This window comes from Globicephala melas, chromosome 6 (assembly GCF_963455315.2).
Source record: "Globicephala melas chromosome 6, mGloMel1.2, whole genome shotgun sequence".
Classification (NCBI taxonomy): Eukaryota; Metazoa; Chordata; class Mammalia; order Artiodactyla; family Delphinidae; genus Globicephala; species Globicephala melas.
The window spans coordinates 92943562-92960485 of NC_083319.1; the positions used below are offsets into that span (position 1 = coordinate 92943562).

The 16924-nt window shown below is 48.6% G+C and overlaps 1 protein-coding gene across 1 annotated transcript; it reads left to right on the forward strand.

The window, feature by feature from the left end:
- The first annotated feature begins 4593 nt into the window (after nt 1–4593).
- S1PR3 (sphingosine-1-phosphate receptor 3) lies at nt 4594–15550 on the forward strand. Its single transcript, XM_030832492.2, has 2 exons — nt 4594–4782; nt 12565–15550. Exon 2 carries the CDS (start codon nt 12708–12710, stop codon nt 13842–13844), a length of 1137 nt encoding a protein of 378 aa, XP_030688352.1. The 5' UTR covers nt 4594–4782; nt 12565–12707; the 3' UTR covers nt 13845–15550.
- The last annotated feature ends 1374 nt before the right edge of the window (nt 15551–16924 follow it).

Genomic DNA, 16924 nt, shown 5'->3' on the forward strand with positions numbered 1-16924 from the left:
CCATCGGCTTATCTTCCAGGGATGGTCAGACACATTACCTCCCTCACCAGGAGTACAGTCCTTCTGCAGCACACACACAAACACACATGTGCAAACACATGCACACACACATACATGCACAAATACATGCACACATACATGCACACACACACATACACCCCTATACACATACATACACTCATACACCCATACACACGCAAACACATACACACAGTTACACACTTATATGAACACACATGCACACACTAGTCAGGTGTCTGAATATTAGAGACATCTTTATAAAATATGAAATGTGAAAAGAACAATTCTTGGAATCTCTGTTGTCCTTGACTGACAGTGTGAGTGGAGAAAGGGGATGCATGAGGCATAAAGATGGGGACAGACGATGTACTGTACTGTGAAGTCACAAAGTCGTGAGGTCCAGGTGTAAGTGTCTCTGTCAACGAATGAATACTTATTGGGAAAGAGTTCGGACAGCTAGTCAGAGGCTTCACTTGGCCCCAGCCAGGGTTGTAAGGTACAAAAGTTCAAGTTTCATTTTTGCAAATCCAATCCAGATGTTTCAGAGTTATTTCTCTCCAGCACTATGTAAATGATTTGCATCGTGGTGATCTGTTGGAGAACCACAAGACCTCAGTCCCCAACACTGCCCAGGGCTCCCCAAGGATTCTTTTCTACCAGTTTCCCTTCCCTGTGGCCCATCCAGCCTACCCTACGCCCTGTCCAGGGCTCCTGCCACAGCCTTGTCCACATGTGTGAACTCACACCACATTGTCCTGACTGTATGCTTGAGGATCGGCCTCTGAAACCCATAAAAAGTGGCAGGCACAATTACTCAAGATAAAAGCAAGACAGAGATCCAAGAGGCAGAGGCTGGGAGGGAGGAAAAAAGGGAGAAAGAAGGTGCATTTATAGGCACAATCGTCTGGCCTTCCCAGCTTCTCCGTTCCTGCAGTCGGCTCCTGCCATGTCTCAGCTCTGCTGGGGAAGGCTTCCCTGTGGGTTAGATTCTTAAAACTGGATGTCTTTTAACCAAGTGGTACCTGCATGCCAGGCTGCAGGCACTAATGTGTTGGGAAAATAAAAGGTATTTCCTTTATAAAAATTACAAACTAGTGTATAATATTATATTACATATATCAATATATCATAATATGTATTTGCTCAAATGATGTTCAAGTTTGGGGCCATGTGGTTTTCAAAAGTATACTGATATAAATCATCCTATCTTTTTATTTTATTCCCATAAGCCTAGATTTGATTTGATAGTTTGAGACAGAGATGGACAAATTTTTAAAATTATTTATTTCCTGACATTTTATTTTTCGCCAACTTTTTACTATGGGAAAATTTCAAGCACATAGAGAAGGTGAGCCCATTGTACAACTCCCCCCATCCACCCCTGAAATCCCATAACCGCTAACATTTTGTCATATCAGCTTTATGTGTACATACTGTTTTTGCTGAATTATTTAAAAACAAGTTTAAGGTATCAAGACATTCCACTCTTCAATAGTTCAGCAGGCATCTCCTAAAAATAAGGTCATTCTAGACAAGTAGTGTGCTATTATCACACCTAATAACACGAACAATAATTCTACAATATCATTCAATACACCATCATGTTGAAACGTCCTCCAAATTCTTTAATGCTGGTTAGTTGACCCAGGAGTTGATCAGGGTCCATGTTTGTTATGAATGTCACTTCTTTTTAGCTGTTTTTGTACTACAACCATTCCCATTCTTTCTCCGACACTGACTTTTTTGAGGAGACCACGCCAACTGATACAGAACGCCCTGCTCTCTGGACGTGTCTGATCGTTTCTCCCTGGCGTCATTTACTCTGCTGTTTAAGCCCTTCTTTCCCGTAAACTGGAAGTGAAGGTCACAGGCTTGACCTCTGACTGAATTTTAGCATTTTTAGCAAGAGCACAGCATTGGTGATGTGTGCTGGATTCTGGATCCCATAATATCAGGTTGATCCAGTATGAGAGATGCTAAGTTTGATCCCTCCTTGAGCCCCTGACAGCCAGATGTCTCCATTAAAACAGAGAACGTTCTTCCTTTTCCAGTTAGCATTGTGTGCTTCACCAATTCTCCACACTTTCACCGTGCTGTGCATGAATTCACCTGGTTCAACTCAATTATTTCAGCGGGAGGTGAAAAATGGGAACTTCCTAATTCTCCCATTCCTTCTACATTTATGAGCCACCATTCCTCTGTAAAGAGCTGTCGCTGCAGAGGGGGAGATTTTTATTCAACAGACTCAGGGAGAGCTGGTTCTCTCCAGCGGAGTTATGAGAGAATATGATTTCTAGAGGTTGTGTGAGGGCACAGAGGGCACTCCAGTCAGGGCCCAGTGACTGAGCTCTAGGGCCCATGGAGTGGGGAGCAAGCAGGGGTACACAGTGGGCCAGCCAGAGGACTGTGCTTGGAGAGAGCTGCTCAGGGTGGGGAATCTTTGGGAAAAAGGAGTCTTTACCAAAAGAGGAGTTTCAGGAATCCTCTGGTCTCCCTTGGGACATTTACAATAAAGAGTCCCACTGTTTTTCAGCCTTCTGGAGTCCAGGTCCTGAGGCTGCTTTTGGAGCCATCACTAGACCTCAAGGTTGCCCTAGTAATGTCTGGATTTCAGACTTTGTCCAGTGAATGAAGACATGGGCACCAGTCAAAACAAACTTCAGCCAGTAACCTAGTAGTGCATTTTTCGTAGTGTGACGCAACTAAATGAACAGATTTGTTGATGAACTAACTGACTGTTTTGGTCAGGTGTAAGCACAGTGGCCAGTACGCTGTCTGGTTACCCTGGCCACGGTGAGTGGCTGAAGATGCAGTCTCTCCTCTCCTTTTCCTGACTTGGTGCTGTAGGAGTGGAAAGATTAAGGAAACTTAATTATAAGGGTCCCCTTATAATTTGGGGCAGAGATGGCTTCTCAGAGCTTGCACAAGACACCCTGAGCCAGTTTGGAGGCTACCATACTGGAGAGGTCTCACAGCAGTGCAGGCAGAGTACAGTAGATTAAGTGGAAACAAGGACAGGGCAGCACCAGCCCTCCACTGAGCCCCAGAGGTCAGCCAGAGCTCTGCAGTACTGCCCAGCCCCCCACCCCGCTTTTTCTCCAGGGCTGGGGTTTCTCAGCAGGGAACAACTGAGAAGGCCAGCAAAAGCACTGGCAACTTGCACTCTGTTGTCTATGCCTCCTCTCAGGGCTCAATCCCACCCCTAATAAGCATTTGCTCCCAGCTCTAGGGGAAGGATGCTTGGGGCTCTTCCTCTGGAGGCAAGAGGGCAAATCACAAGACAGGTAACTGAGGGAGACTTCCCCCAAGATTCCCCAACTTGCTTCAGGGACCCCTGCAGTGCCTGTCTGGTCTGCCCAGGAATGCACAGCCTTGCTTGGGATAGCAGGCCTTCTGGTTCCTTTTTCTTGCCTCTCTCCATTTCCTCCTCCCCCGTTCTCTTTCTTTCTCCCTCGCTAGAAGCTTCCAGGGTCGGTTGCTGTGTTCACTTACTCAGGACCTTCACTTTCCGTGTCCAATAGATTTGGTAGTCCCCTCCCTCGGAATTCTTCTTTCGGAAGCTCTTCGCATAGATTATCTCATTTATCCACACAAAAGGAGTGAATCCCTGAGGTGTACCACGGAAAATCCACGAGCTCTTGTGTCCAGGGCGGGTCCGGGGATACGGAGCGTGTGTGCCCCCGGGGAACAGCCTCTGCGCTGGAGGCCCAGAGCACGAGGGAGGTGGAAGGCACAGGTCCAAACCAAAATGTTGCCAGATGTTACCCCTCAAGTTGGGGGTCAGTCAGTTCCAACCCAAAATGATCATGATCGCGACAATTATGCTAATGATGATGATGATAACAGTAATCTGCCAAACCCTCGCCCTCAGTGCGCCCTGCCCAAGTCCAACCCCGGACCCGGTATGGACCTGCCGGCTGGGTCCTGAGCCCCTGGGTCGGCAGCCGGGAGCTCAGGAGGAGCGCAGGATCTGAAGGCCGTTCTGGGGCAGAGGCGGAGGGGCAAGCCAAGCCCAGGGGGACTGCGAAGGGAGGCGGGAGGCCATGGGAGAATGTCTAGGACCCACCAGAGAGGGCCTCGACTGTGGAGGCAGGCAAGGGAGGCAGGAAGACCGGAGCAGGAGTTCGGGGGCGGGAGTCCGGGAGCAGGACACAGGGGTTTGGGGGCAAGTGCGGGCGCGGAGTGCGGGGGATGCTGAGGCGGGGGGCGGGGAAGGAGGGACGCGGAGATAGGGGCGCGGCGCTGAGGGAAGGGGTATGAAGGTGGTGGGGGACAAAGAAGTGACGGCAGAGGGCTGGGAGATGGGGGAAGGGGCAAAGGGTAGATGGGTGGGCGGGGAGATGCCGGGAGGCCGGGGGATGGAGCAGGGTGCGGGGAGGTGGGGTATGAGGTCAGGGGAGGAGGGGGCGTGGGGGGCGTGAGTAGGGGGCTGGGGCTCGGGGAGGTGGAGGTGGGGCCCGGGATGTGGGCGTGGGGCGGCAGGGCGGGGAGGCGGAGCTCGGGCCCCGCCCCAGCGGGCCGCTGGAAAAGTTTGCGCCCGGCTGGCGGGGACAGAGGCTGAAGAATCTGGTCTGGGAGACACGCGACAGGAACCCGGCGCCAAGCGCGGTGGCAGGACGAACCCGAGCGAGACTCTCTGGCCCGGGAACGTGCCCCCACTCCCGAGCCCCAGGACTATCCCGGCGTCCCAGCCCAACTCGCATCTGAGCGGAGGAAGGGGTGTCAGGATGCCGGTGGCCCAAGTGCCCTTCCCAGAAGGAGGTGAGACGGCACGGCCGAAGGCCCGGGGCACCGGGGTGGGTGGGGGCAGCCGGGTCCACTTTTCTCACAAATTTCCAGCCAGTCCTCGGCGCGACGGTGACCTGGGTGGGCGAGCACATTACATCAGCATCACCCCCTCCACACAGGTCAGCCATTCTGGTGACTGAAGCCGAGGCGGGGTGGGGGAGGGGATGGTCCCTTTTTAAGTACAATTGGAGCATTTAAATGCCAAGGAAAGAGTAGTGACTCTTCACAGAGACGTTCCTTCAGTCGCTTTCCTGGAACAATTAAAAAGTTGGGCTCCCGCCCAGGATGAGGACCTGGGACTCTGGAAGCGTGTGTACATGTGCTTGTTCTCTTGGGGAAATTATTCTATTTAATTTTATTCGCCACGAAATTCCAGTTTTCCTTCTATGTCTCAAACAAGGCAGTCAGGGCTGTCAGAATCAGGGGGCTGGAAGAAAAAGTTCCTATCGTGCAATAATGAGGTTCCCAGGGAAGATCAGTATGTTACATTCCTAACAGATAAAGCTGGGGAAGGTCCTTCTTTGACCTGGTGCAGGAAAGTGCTAACTTTGCCACTTTTAACCCTCCAGTCTCCAAATGGTTCTCTCTCCCTCTCTCTTGATCCCTCTCCTTCTTATGTTCTCTCTCTTCCTGACATTAGACACTCCCAAGGACATATTACTTTGTGGTGTTTTTGTATTTAGAGGTAAGAGAGGGACTTCTTGTTGGATTTTTAAAGTGAACATGCTTTACTTTGAAAATGAAGAAAGGTAGCAGCATGAACTGAGTCTGGCTCTTCTGGAGCTCTGGGTACTTCCACAGTTAGGCATCTTTTTCAAGTCTGGAGTTAGAAGTTGCAGACCTTGTATATAATCACATGTTCCTAATATATCTTTTCAACATTTATTTCTTCATTGATGAAAATCTTGCTGGCATGGTTAACAAAAACGTAATTCCTAGGAAGTACGAGGGCAGGATTATGGTCTGTGGGTATATGAGTAACAAGGGATGGCCAAGCCTGTTGCTGGTGTACGTGGTGGTTCTGGTGTGTATATGTGTGTGGAGTGTGGTATGGTGTGGTGTGTGTGTGTGTAGTACTTAAGGAGTTGTGGAATTATCCACATCTGTACAAGTTCTCAATTGATGCAGAGCTCAGTGCCAGTATGAATAATTTTGTTGCGGGAGGAGAATCATACACTGGATGTTCTCAGTCAGCAAACATTCACTTAGGGCCTGCTAGTCCAGGCGCTCTTGTTGCCTGACACCAGAGATCTGAAACACAAAGTCAGCCCTTAAGATATAGACAAAATGCTTCCTCGACCAGTTTTCATCTCTGAAAATGCTGCTTTCCTCTTTACATTTGTGCATTTCATTAAAGGCATGAGTCTTCTAATTTTCTACCATATGTGGATACTGAAACTCCCATTTCCTGTACAAGGAGCCTTACCTATTGGCCTAATGAATTTATTTCTCAAAATTTACTAACTGATTTTTCTTTGTTTGGAAATAATGACACTAATTTGATTCCACGGTATCTCTTCCACCTCCTAAAAATGTTTCAGGACCTACAGTGTATACATATATTTTTGTTGCAAAGACATGGGGATTTGAGCATACCATAATCTTGAAACATTTGGGGTTGCCCAATTGGAGAAACCCTTTTTTTCTGCCAGGACTTGGGACTATGACTCTGGTGCTGCCACAGCTGGCAAGGCAGCCTCAGGCAATCTGTTACGTTGGCCAGTTAGCCAGGACTGCTGTGCCGTGGGCTACACGAGCCTTTCTGTTTCCTCGCATTTGGCTTCGTGATTCCTTTCTTAGCAGTTTCGGAGCCATTTCATATTATTCCTTTGCCGTACATTTTCTGTAAAATTAATTACTTGCCTTAAGAGATATTCCATGAACTTTTGGAGATAATATGATATACTGAGTGGAATCCTGTCTAGTTTTAGTTAATAATACTTTTAAGTGTTGTTGCAGTTACTAAGCATAAAGTTGCCTTTTCTTCTCTTTTGTTTTCATTCAATTTTTGAGGAATTACAGCTGCATCTATAAGAGGCCAGGCAATAGGCCAGTCAGGTAAATCAGTGACAAGGTTGTTCCAAGGAGAGTGTGGTACGGATTGGGTGGCTCTAACGTCCCATCAGCACCGTGAGCTGGAGTGAGAGACCTGAGTCAGTTGACTAGGCTCTTTGGCCTTGAAGATGCCGCTCCATTTCCTCGGGGTCAGAGTTTTCCATATATTTCAGTCAAGCCCTCACATTAGCATTCCAGCATTCTGCTATCAGTTCCAAGCATGGTGGTGACACTCTTGTCACTATCTAGGTGAGGAACACATGGAAAGGTGACAGCTTCCGGAAGAGCTTATCCCTAACGTGGTGCGCTGGAATCCAATGACACAGGCATCCGGCCCAGCGCAGCCTCTTCCAAGCTGTGCTACAAAGGACACTGAGCCCGCACACCCAACCCTCCGGACTCAGTTTCCTCCTATGTACATTTGGAAGGCAGATGCTGTAGTGGGGATCAGACATGGTACCTGCAATGTGCAACATGGGGTACATGTGCAGTATCACCGAGTAAGAGCACTGCTGTGGGAAAGGATGACAGGGACCCCCCAGTTAGGACTTCCTGGGCAGAACACCTCTTATTTGCATATGCCTGGAGGAGCTCATTTCCACACACTTTCATTCGTCCTGTGGCAGTCTTGGTAGGAATTCAGTCCCGTGCCCTTCCTTAGAACAAGCACAGAAGAGAAAGTTTGACAAGGCTGGTTGAAAACCAATGAAGGTAAAGATCTTTTGCATCTAAAGCAGTTGCCCTCCGATCGACGAGCCAGGATGCCCAGGAGTGTGTGCACGGAGGCAGATGCTCGAGCTGCACCAGGTCCTGGGTACAACCTGCATTCCTGGGGCTCCCTGGACTGCCCCCAGATCTGTGTTATCATCCAAGCTTTGTTTACCGGGAGAAAGAGCTGTGGAGAAGCCACTGAAAAGCAGGAATCCTGATCAGGGACCAACTCACTTCCACACTCCAGAGAAGAAAGGGGAAGGTGTGGAATCCTGACGTGGTTCATCTGTAACAGCCGTTTTCTCACTGGGAGCTCCACTAATGGTCACAGAGCAACTCGCAGGCGTGCAAGACTGAGTGTGTGAAGCCTCTTGCTATGAACTATCTCTGAAAGCAGAGTGAGGTCACCTAAGAAGCTCGGAGTGAGGGGAAATACTCATTAGCAAAGGAATTTTTCTGGGGCCATGAAATGGCCAACTCATTATTTCCTTCCTAAATTCTTCTAAACAAAAAAAAAAACAAAAAAAAAACCCTTGCTTTCCAAGAAATTTGGCTTGTTGGCAAATGCTTCATGTTTTAATTCAGTTTGGGGGATGAACTGGGAGAACGTGCCTTTAAAAATACAGTACCCTGCATCCGACCAGGAGAAATAAATTTCTCACTATCTTATTGTGTGTGTGCGTGCGCTTTTTTGTTTGTTCCTTTGGGGATTTTTTTGGCCATTACAGAGAGAAAGAGACAGACCCCAGATTGTGGAAATATTTCCCTTTGTTTTTTTCCTTTTCCTTCTTTTTACAGTTTGTTTATTTTTCAAATTGACACGTGTAGAGAAAGTGAATCACTAGCACAGAAAGCACATCTGGAATCCATCGGCCCCTGCCTGGCTCACTCCTCCCCGCAGATGCTCCAACTTGGAATGGAGGGAAGAGGTGTGGGGTGACACACCTCTGAACCACCTTACAGAAAGTGTCGTATTCCTTCTCTGCAAAAAGAAAAAGGCTTGGTGTTGAAATGCCTTGAGGTAGACTTGAAGACCCCAACTGAATGAGGTTGAAGTGAAAACTCTTAGGTGTAACAGGTCTCTGTTGAGTAGATGTAAGGGAAGCTCAGGTGTGGGCAGTGTACTTCAGGGGACGGGTCTGTGGGGGTCTGGGCCACATGAGCACAGTTTGAGAGTGAGAACTCTGCCTGTGGACATAAGCAAGGCACAGCTGTGTCGGAATCTGGGTTTGTTGGAAGACCACTGTCCATAAGCAGGAGCATCTCTGTCCTGAGTATCTTCTATAACATGCCTGGCTTTCGGAATGTGTACACGACTAGCCAGCACCCAGCCACACTTCTCAGCATCAGGCTGTATTTTTAAGTATTCTGGTGGAAATTAAGCAGTGATCAACCTTTTACAATGGAAAGGCAGATGCTGGTCACTAACAGCCCCAGACACCTATCTTTTAAAATAAAACAAAACGTGAGCATTTGTAGTGTGTAACGCTCACCCTCTATGTGGACTTCTCCAGCTCCCCACAAATACCACTTGCAGGACCAGGGGCTAAGACCCATAAGCCTCTGCAGGGACCCTCCCATCAAAGCCCAACCTAGACATCAATGCTAGGAAATCCACGGTACTCCTTGGAAACACAGGCACGTGCTCGCCACAACGACATCCTCAACCCATCCTAGCACCACTGCTAAGGACAACAACACTTGGAAACCACTCCATGTCCACAACCAGGAATGAATGGAGGCTGTTGCATCCATCCACATGGTGGAAGCAATGGGAAGGAATTACCGGCATCTCCACGCATGGCTCACAGGAGCATCACATTGAGAGGACGATGCCAGGCACACTGTATATCATATGGCTCCATTTATATGAAGGTCAGACACAGGCTAAATTACCCTAGGGGACGAGACGTCCAGAGAATATTACTATCTGGGAGTGGTCAGTGACTAGAAGAGGCCATGAGGGATAGGATAGGTTGGTCTCCCAGGAGCCCTGGTGCCCGCAGTGCCCAGCACCCCTGCAGTGACCAGCAGCAGCAGGATGGATGAGCCAGGGAGGGCCGATGCCCCACCTCGCCATGAGCAGGACCTGGGAGGGGCAGAGCGTTCTTCCGGCAAACTCGGAGTCTGTGCTGCGCCCCTCGGGATGGAGGCCCGAACTCGTCCGTGAGATGGTCGGACTATGCACAGTGGTGTTCAGATGCATCCAAAATCAATCTGATCTTTCGCCCAGCACTTAACTCTCAGATGGGGTCTACTTTCTAATGTTGATAATCCAAAGAAAATAAGCTTTTAGATTCCAAAGAGAGATGGATATCTTCCAGTTACGCAAAATGCGGAGATTCACATTTAACAAAAGACGTTCTGAAAAAATGTGCTCCTTGAGCGATAAATATTTAATTAAGGGAAACTATAAATCAAGAATTAACGGGAAAATATGTTCACCTTCAAGATTCATGGTTTGGATGGGTTTCTGGCATATCTTAGACAATTTTTGTTTTGGTTATTTTCTTTCTGGTTATCAGTTTTTATTGTTCCCTTCTGTTTCCTCTACTCAATTTTATCAAAACTCTACATATTCAGGGGATAAAAAAGCTGATGTGAGTCTGCAAAGCCTGTGGTGTATTTCCTCTGCCCTTTATTTCCAAGAGAAGTCCAGATCCATCAGTTTTAAAGGGACTCACTTCCCTGCTATCCATACTATATAACCTAGTCGGAGGGGTGGAGACTGTCCAAGAGGTATTCAAATGCCGTGGAGTAATGGGGGAAACTAAGGCACAGGAGACAAACTTTGGACACACCCTGGTTTCAAAAGCCTTTCAGTTGCAGATGCCTAGAGCCCTTTCACCCCAGTGTGAGTGGGAATTCCTATACAATTCATGTTCCTGTCCTTTTAGTCCTGTTAGTATGTTTTTTATCATTCAGACTGCTCTGGTGCTGAGTCAGTTACCATTATAAATCCCCTTGTTATGCTTGCCAATATCAGGTCCTGGGAGAGAAACCCCTGATGGGAAAGCAGATGTCTCAGAGGCATCTGAGGCAAACCCGACATGACGATGTCATGGACAGAGGGGCGGCCACTTGGATGTGGCAGCAGGGGTCTGGCATGGGGGATGTTGCGTATGTAGGGCCCTCGGGCCAGCCATGTGACCCCATTGCCGTCGGGGAAATAGCCGCTCTCAGGATGCTGCTGCTTTGTGGCTCTTGGTGGAGCAGCACATGTGTTCCTCTTCCCTACCTTTGTGCCACGCCTTTTCCATGAATGAGGTCACCCGTGGTGCAGTGGCAGTGCATCTGTGTGGGGATGAGGAATACTCTCTCCGGGGTTGTGCTCTGGGGTGGCAAGTGGTGGGAAGATAACCAGGCGACTAAGTTCTCCTGTGCCTGGTTTCCTACGACAGATCTTCACGGTGTCAGCATGGGGATTAAATAAGGGGCTCCAGGGAAAGTGCTCTGAGAGTGTCAGCTGCTGCACCTACTTCTACTCTTAAAAAGACAGCTTGCAATTTGTTTTAAAAAGTGGTGTGCGGGCTTCCCTGGTGGCGCAGTGGTTGAGAATCTGCCTGCCGATGCAGGGGATACAGGTTCGTGCCCCAGTCCGGGAGGATCCCACGTGCCGCGGAGCGGCTGGGCCTGTGAGCCATGGCCAATAAGCCTGCGTGTCCGGAGCCTGTGCTCCACAACGGGAGAGGCCACAACAGTGAGAGGCCCGCGTACCACAAAAAGAAAAAAAAAAGGTAAAGAAAAATCTTCACACAGTCGGTTGTTGTAAATTAACCTCGTTTGATCTTAATTATATATTTAAATACTCAAATAATTTTAATTTAGAATAAGTGAGCTTAGTGAAATCCATTTCTGCTTTGGTAGCTGGGTCTGCTTCACTGAGGACATCACAGGAGGCTGATGGATAAAGCCACAGGTGGGTTGGGGTACATCCAAAGTCCAGTGGGGAAGGACCATCGGAAGTCTGGCTCTTGGGTTTTCCGCCCCACCCTCTCACTAGTGCTCCCAGGTTGGTTTCTTTCAGTTCACACACACTGATTTAGTTTTGGCAGTTTAGACAGTTAGAGCTAAACTCTGAATTTTAAGCCAAACTCGAAAATCCAGTTAGTTGTCCTCTCTTTTCTTCCTTTAGTCTCAAAAGCTGTTGATTCCACTTTTACAGGTTTGTATTTCTTCCTCCCCTGGCTCTATGCTCAGCTGCTTGCTAGGGGGTGGCCATGTGGGCCGTGCGTGGCCTGTGCTCTTCTTCCTTTGGTGGCCAGGTGGTCGGTTTCCGAGCTCTCCGCTGGGCAGACCTGGGGGCCGTCTAGACTCAATTTCTGGCCCTGGCCCTGCTACCTGGGGATCCCATCCAGGAAGTGTGAGTACTTCCCACAATGTTGCGCCAAAACCCACCAAGGACGTTTCAGAAATCGGACGGGCATTATTCCAGATTCTATTCTATTTTTTGGACCTGGCATAATACTGTTTCTCTCTCAGTAACTGGGAATAAGGGTTTACCACCTCCTGTGCAGTAGATGAGTATGAACTGGTTAGCGTTCCTAAGTGCCTTGAGGCCCGTGCACCGCGATGAAGAGTGGCCACCGCTTGCCACTAGAGAAAGCCCTCGCACAGAAACGAAGACCCAACATGGCAAAAATTAATTAATTAATTAATAAACTCCTACCCCCAACATCTTAAAAAAAAAAAAGAGATTTCCAGATGGAAGTATTACTTGGGTGTGTGTGTGATGGTGACGTGACTGAATGATGGCGGAGCTCATGCACTGAATTTCCCTCCTGAGCAACTGCAGACACAGAACTGCTCCCTCTGTCTCCATGGTCACTTAGGATCTTGACCTGTGTTAAAGGCCCCCTCTGGGCCCATGCAGATCAGCCGTCCAAATGCTTCAACATTTTTAGTGCCTTTACCCAACTTTATTGTTGCCGTTGATCTTAGGTGCTGTTACTTTATCACTGGGCGCCCCCTCCTTTTATCTTTTTTCAGGAGCCCATTCTCAACACCCTAGCCGGTGTCTGGCTTGGATCACTATTGCAGCCTGAGCCGCAGGCTTTCTTTGCCCGGGAAATGGACGTTCCCAGGGCGCCCTCTGGTGGATTCTGGAGCTAACCGATCGTGAGTTCCAAGTGATGGCGACGGTTCTCACGCTGCACCCCAGACCCTACACCTCCAACGAGACCCTGCACAAACATTACAGCTATGTAGGCAAGCTGAAGGACAGGCTGAAGGACGCCCCCGAGGGCAGCACGCTCACCACCATTGTTTTCTTGATCATCTGCAGCTTCATTGTCTTGGAGAACCTGATGGTTTTGATCGCCATCTGGAAAAACAATAAATTTCACAACCGCATGTACTTTTTCATTGGCAACCTGGCTCTCTGCGACCTGCTGGCCGGCATAGCCTACAAGGTCAACATTCTGATGTCAGGCAAGAGGACCCTGAGCCTGTCTCTGACGGTCTGGTTCCTACGGGAAGGCAGCATGTTCGTGGCCCTTGGGGCGTCCACCTGTAGCCTACTGGCCATTGCTATCGAGCGGCACTTGACCATGATCAAAATGAGACCTTACGATGCCAACAAGAAGCACCGCGTCTTTCTCCTGATCGGGATGTGCTGGCTGATCGCGTTCTCGCTGGGCGCCTTACCCATCCTGGGCTGGAACTGCCTGCACAACCTCCCTGACTGCTCCACCATCCTGCCCCTCTACTCCAAGAAGTACATCGCGTTCTGCGTCAGCATCTTCACGGCCATCCTGGTGACCATCGTGATCCTGTACACACGCATCTACTTCCTGGTGAAGTCCAGCAGCCGCAGGGTGGCCAGCCCTCACAACTCAGAGCGGTCCATGGCCCTGCTGCGGACCGTGGTGATCGTGGTGAGCGTCTTCATTGCCTGCTGGTCCCCACTCTTCATCCTCTTCCTCGTGGATGTGGCCTGCAAGGTGAAGGAGTGTGCCATCCTGTTCAAGGCCCAGTGGTTCATTGTGCTGGCCGTGCTCAACTCCGCCATGAACCCGGTCATCTACACGCTGGCCAGCAAGGAGATGCGGCGGGCCTTCTTCCGGCTGGTCTGCACCTGCCTGGTCAGGGGCCAGGGTGCCCTCTCCTCACCCATCCAGCCTGCTCTCGACCCAAGCAGAAGCAAATCCAGCGGCAGCAACAACAGCAGCCCCTCCCCAAAGAGCAAGGAAGACCTCCCCCAAACAGCTGCCTCGCCCTGCATAACAGACAGAAACAAAACCCTGCAGAATGGGATCCTCTGCAAGTGAGGACGCCGGGCTCCAGGAACGTGGGGTCCTTGCATCTCCATGGAACGAGCAGCAGCTAACCCTGCAGCCACATTCTTATTGATTGCACGCCTCACCCACGGCGGCTGTTCCAGAGCTAGGACTCAGGAAACCTATTCTGCCAACAGCCTGCCTGTTGTGGACGTCTCTTAAGGAGGGAACCCAAGGAATTGCCAACCCATTTCAGTGTAGACAGCATGCCTTTTCCGTTTAGGCTCCAGGCTCTTCCAAATGTACCAAGCTGCCGATGTCATCAGTGCCTTACCTTGAATCCCACCGACCACTGTCTGCTGTGCCTAGAGAGAGAAGGTCGTGGACCACAGTGTACAGTGTGTCTCCCAGAACATCAGGATGATGTTTGGTAACTTTACACTACACTCTGCACAGGATAGATGCTGTATATTCGTCATTTCTGTGTTACAGAGCACTTGCGTTTCATACGTCTGCCATTGGTACATGCATAAGTTGCAGTACGTGATACTGTTACGTAACAGGAAGTACAGGTATGTTCTGACTGAAGCACCAGGTATGAGGATATAGCTGGGTACTAGGTGGACGCACTGGTCCCAGTCTCCTCAGACTGACATGAAGTCTCAAGTTAAGCAGGTTTTGAAAGCCCAAATCCCCCCAAAGGGCTTGTCCAAGGCTGGTCTCAGATGTGTGGGTCTGACTCCAAACTGTCCTGAGACATACACTTGACAGCGTCTGGAGTATCCTGGTGAGAATGAGCAAGTTCTGTGGGCGTACATCCCCCAAGGGGACCCCTGCTTCTCTTCTGTCATTTGTCCCTGCAGTCTTAAGCACATCTAAAAGCCAAGTTAGCCAAATTACGTGATTGTTTGGCATTTCTCCAAATCACAGAAAAGCCAGCCAACGTATTCCAGGAGCCTGTGCCCCAGACCAACCGAGAAAAGAACCCACGAGGGAGAAGCAGAGGACAGACCCCTGGCTCATTTCACCTTTCCAATGTAATGGGGAGTTTCTATTGAATTAGGAGAGGTTTGCAAGGCAGCACTGTGATCCTATGTTGAGTTTGAATCTGTATCAGAAAGCACCAAGTCAACAACTCCCTGCGTTGTCACAGCTGAGCAGCTGGGGTCATCAGCAGCCTCATGGATTCCCGAAAGCTGACCCTGACCATGACTATTAGAGCAGTTTACTTGTGATCTGGCAGCTTGTGCTTTCTTCAAAGAAATATAGCCATACTGTACTCTTCCTTTTCAACACATGTTGACCCTGTATCACTGTTTACCTTAAGAAGCAATTACTTAGAAGGTATTTTTGTACACAGTCATCCCCAGTGATTCTTCATGCAGTACAAATGGGTGAAGAATACACAAATTTGTAGAGCTGTCATAAGCATATAGTTGATGTATTGAGTTCTTTGTTTAAAAAAAAAAAAGCAACCTTTAAAAGGATTTTTTCTTGGGTAAGCCTTACATCAGAACCCCCTGAAGTTTTTAGGTTCAGTGGGAATTTTGCCTGGATAAAGACTAAAAGAGTAGTCTTAATACATGAATAACTTTTCAAAGAGAAAGGGACTCCTCTTTGTTATATGATGCCAGTTCCTCTTTATTAAGGAAGATTTCTGTGGGTCCTGGGTGATCATGTACCGACCAATGTCTTTCTTAATTTTTGTTACTGATGAGATAAATCCTATTTGTAAGGAGATGCTCATCGGTGGCTTTTTTTTTTTTTTTTTGCGGTATGCGGGCCTCTCACTGTTGTGGCCTCTCCCGTTGCTGAGCACAGGCTCCGGACGCGCAGGCTCAGCGGCCACGGCTCACGGGCCCAGCCGCTCTGCGGCATGTGGGATCTTCCCAGACCGGGGCACGAACCCGTGTCCCCTGCATCGGCAGGTGGACTCTCAACCACTGCGCCACCAGGGAAGCCCATAGGTGGCATTTTTGTTGTCCTCATTACGTCACTGAAAAGGAGCTGATTCTCTTGTCAATAGCATGAGAAAATCCAGGGCATTTCTGGAAAAGTTAAGCATTAAGATACTGGGATAAGAAAACAACAACAACAAAATTGCCTCAGAGAGCCCAAATATTGAGTATTGCATTTTACCTTAGGTAGGGAAATGACTTAAGAAATTTATATGTTAGTTCTGAGTTGCTTGGGGGCCCCAGATGTCTGGCACTAATATTAATAACACTATAACCTCAACTTTTTTTGAGGTAGTGCAAAACTTTCAATCAATCTGAATGAAAAATACTCCAAAAAAGTAATTGTGTTTATTTGATATATGCAAAAAGTAATCAAATTTAGTACCGATGTGTACATTCCTAACTAGCTAGCTGGAGATCATTTAGAAGTTGAGTATGTCAAAGCCACAGAGAACCTGTGCATTAGATCTCGTTCAGTTAGTAACCTTTACTGTGTCCCATGTATGTTTGTTAAAAAAATAAATAAAACTGAAAGCCTTTGTATAAACTCATTCTTGGGAGTCCGTGTGAGGGACTGTGTACACTGGGGCTGCCCCTGGTGATGTGCAAAGTGGCAGTATGACCTCTCACTTGGTGCCAGTGTTTCTGTAGGAGTTAAAACACTCTGAGAATTCCAATAACATTTCCCCTAGGCTTCCCACTAGCAGAGCTGGTGTTTTAGGAAACTTCAGTGTATTGGGTGCTTTTCCACCAATTTTGGTAGGTCAATAGGGAAGGTCAATGGACTACCCTTTTGATAGGGGGACAATTGTAAGGGTCATGGCAGCCAAAGTACAGCTGAAAGAGATGGGATGATGGGTTCTGTTCCATTTGGTGTAATTGAAGCAACAGGAGAGACTAGATCAGAACTAACCCTTTCTCTAGCTTTCTCCAGCACAAATGGTAAGTTTTCACTTCTCCACCCTACATTCTACATAGAAGGAGACCAGTGTTTGGCGTCACTAGTTGGTAGTGACATTCTGCCACCTTTGCTAACTGCCCAAGGCCGAGTGGACAGAAGTTAACATAAATCTCAACAGGAATGCCTTTGCCAGGCCGCCATTTTCATCCCACACCTTTGGTGTTCCTGACGGGGTTCTGCTGTGATTGTGTTTTAAGAGGTCTCCTGGGGAA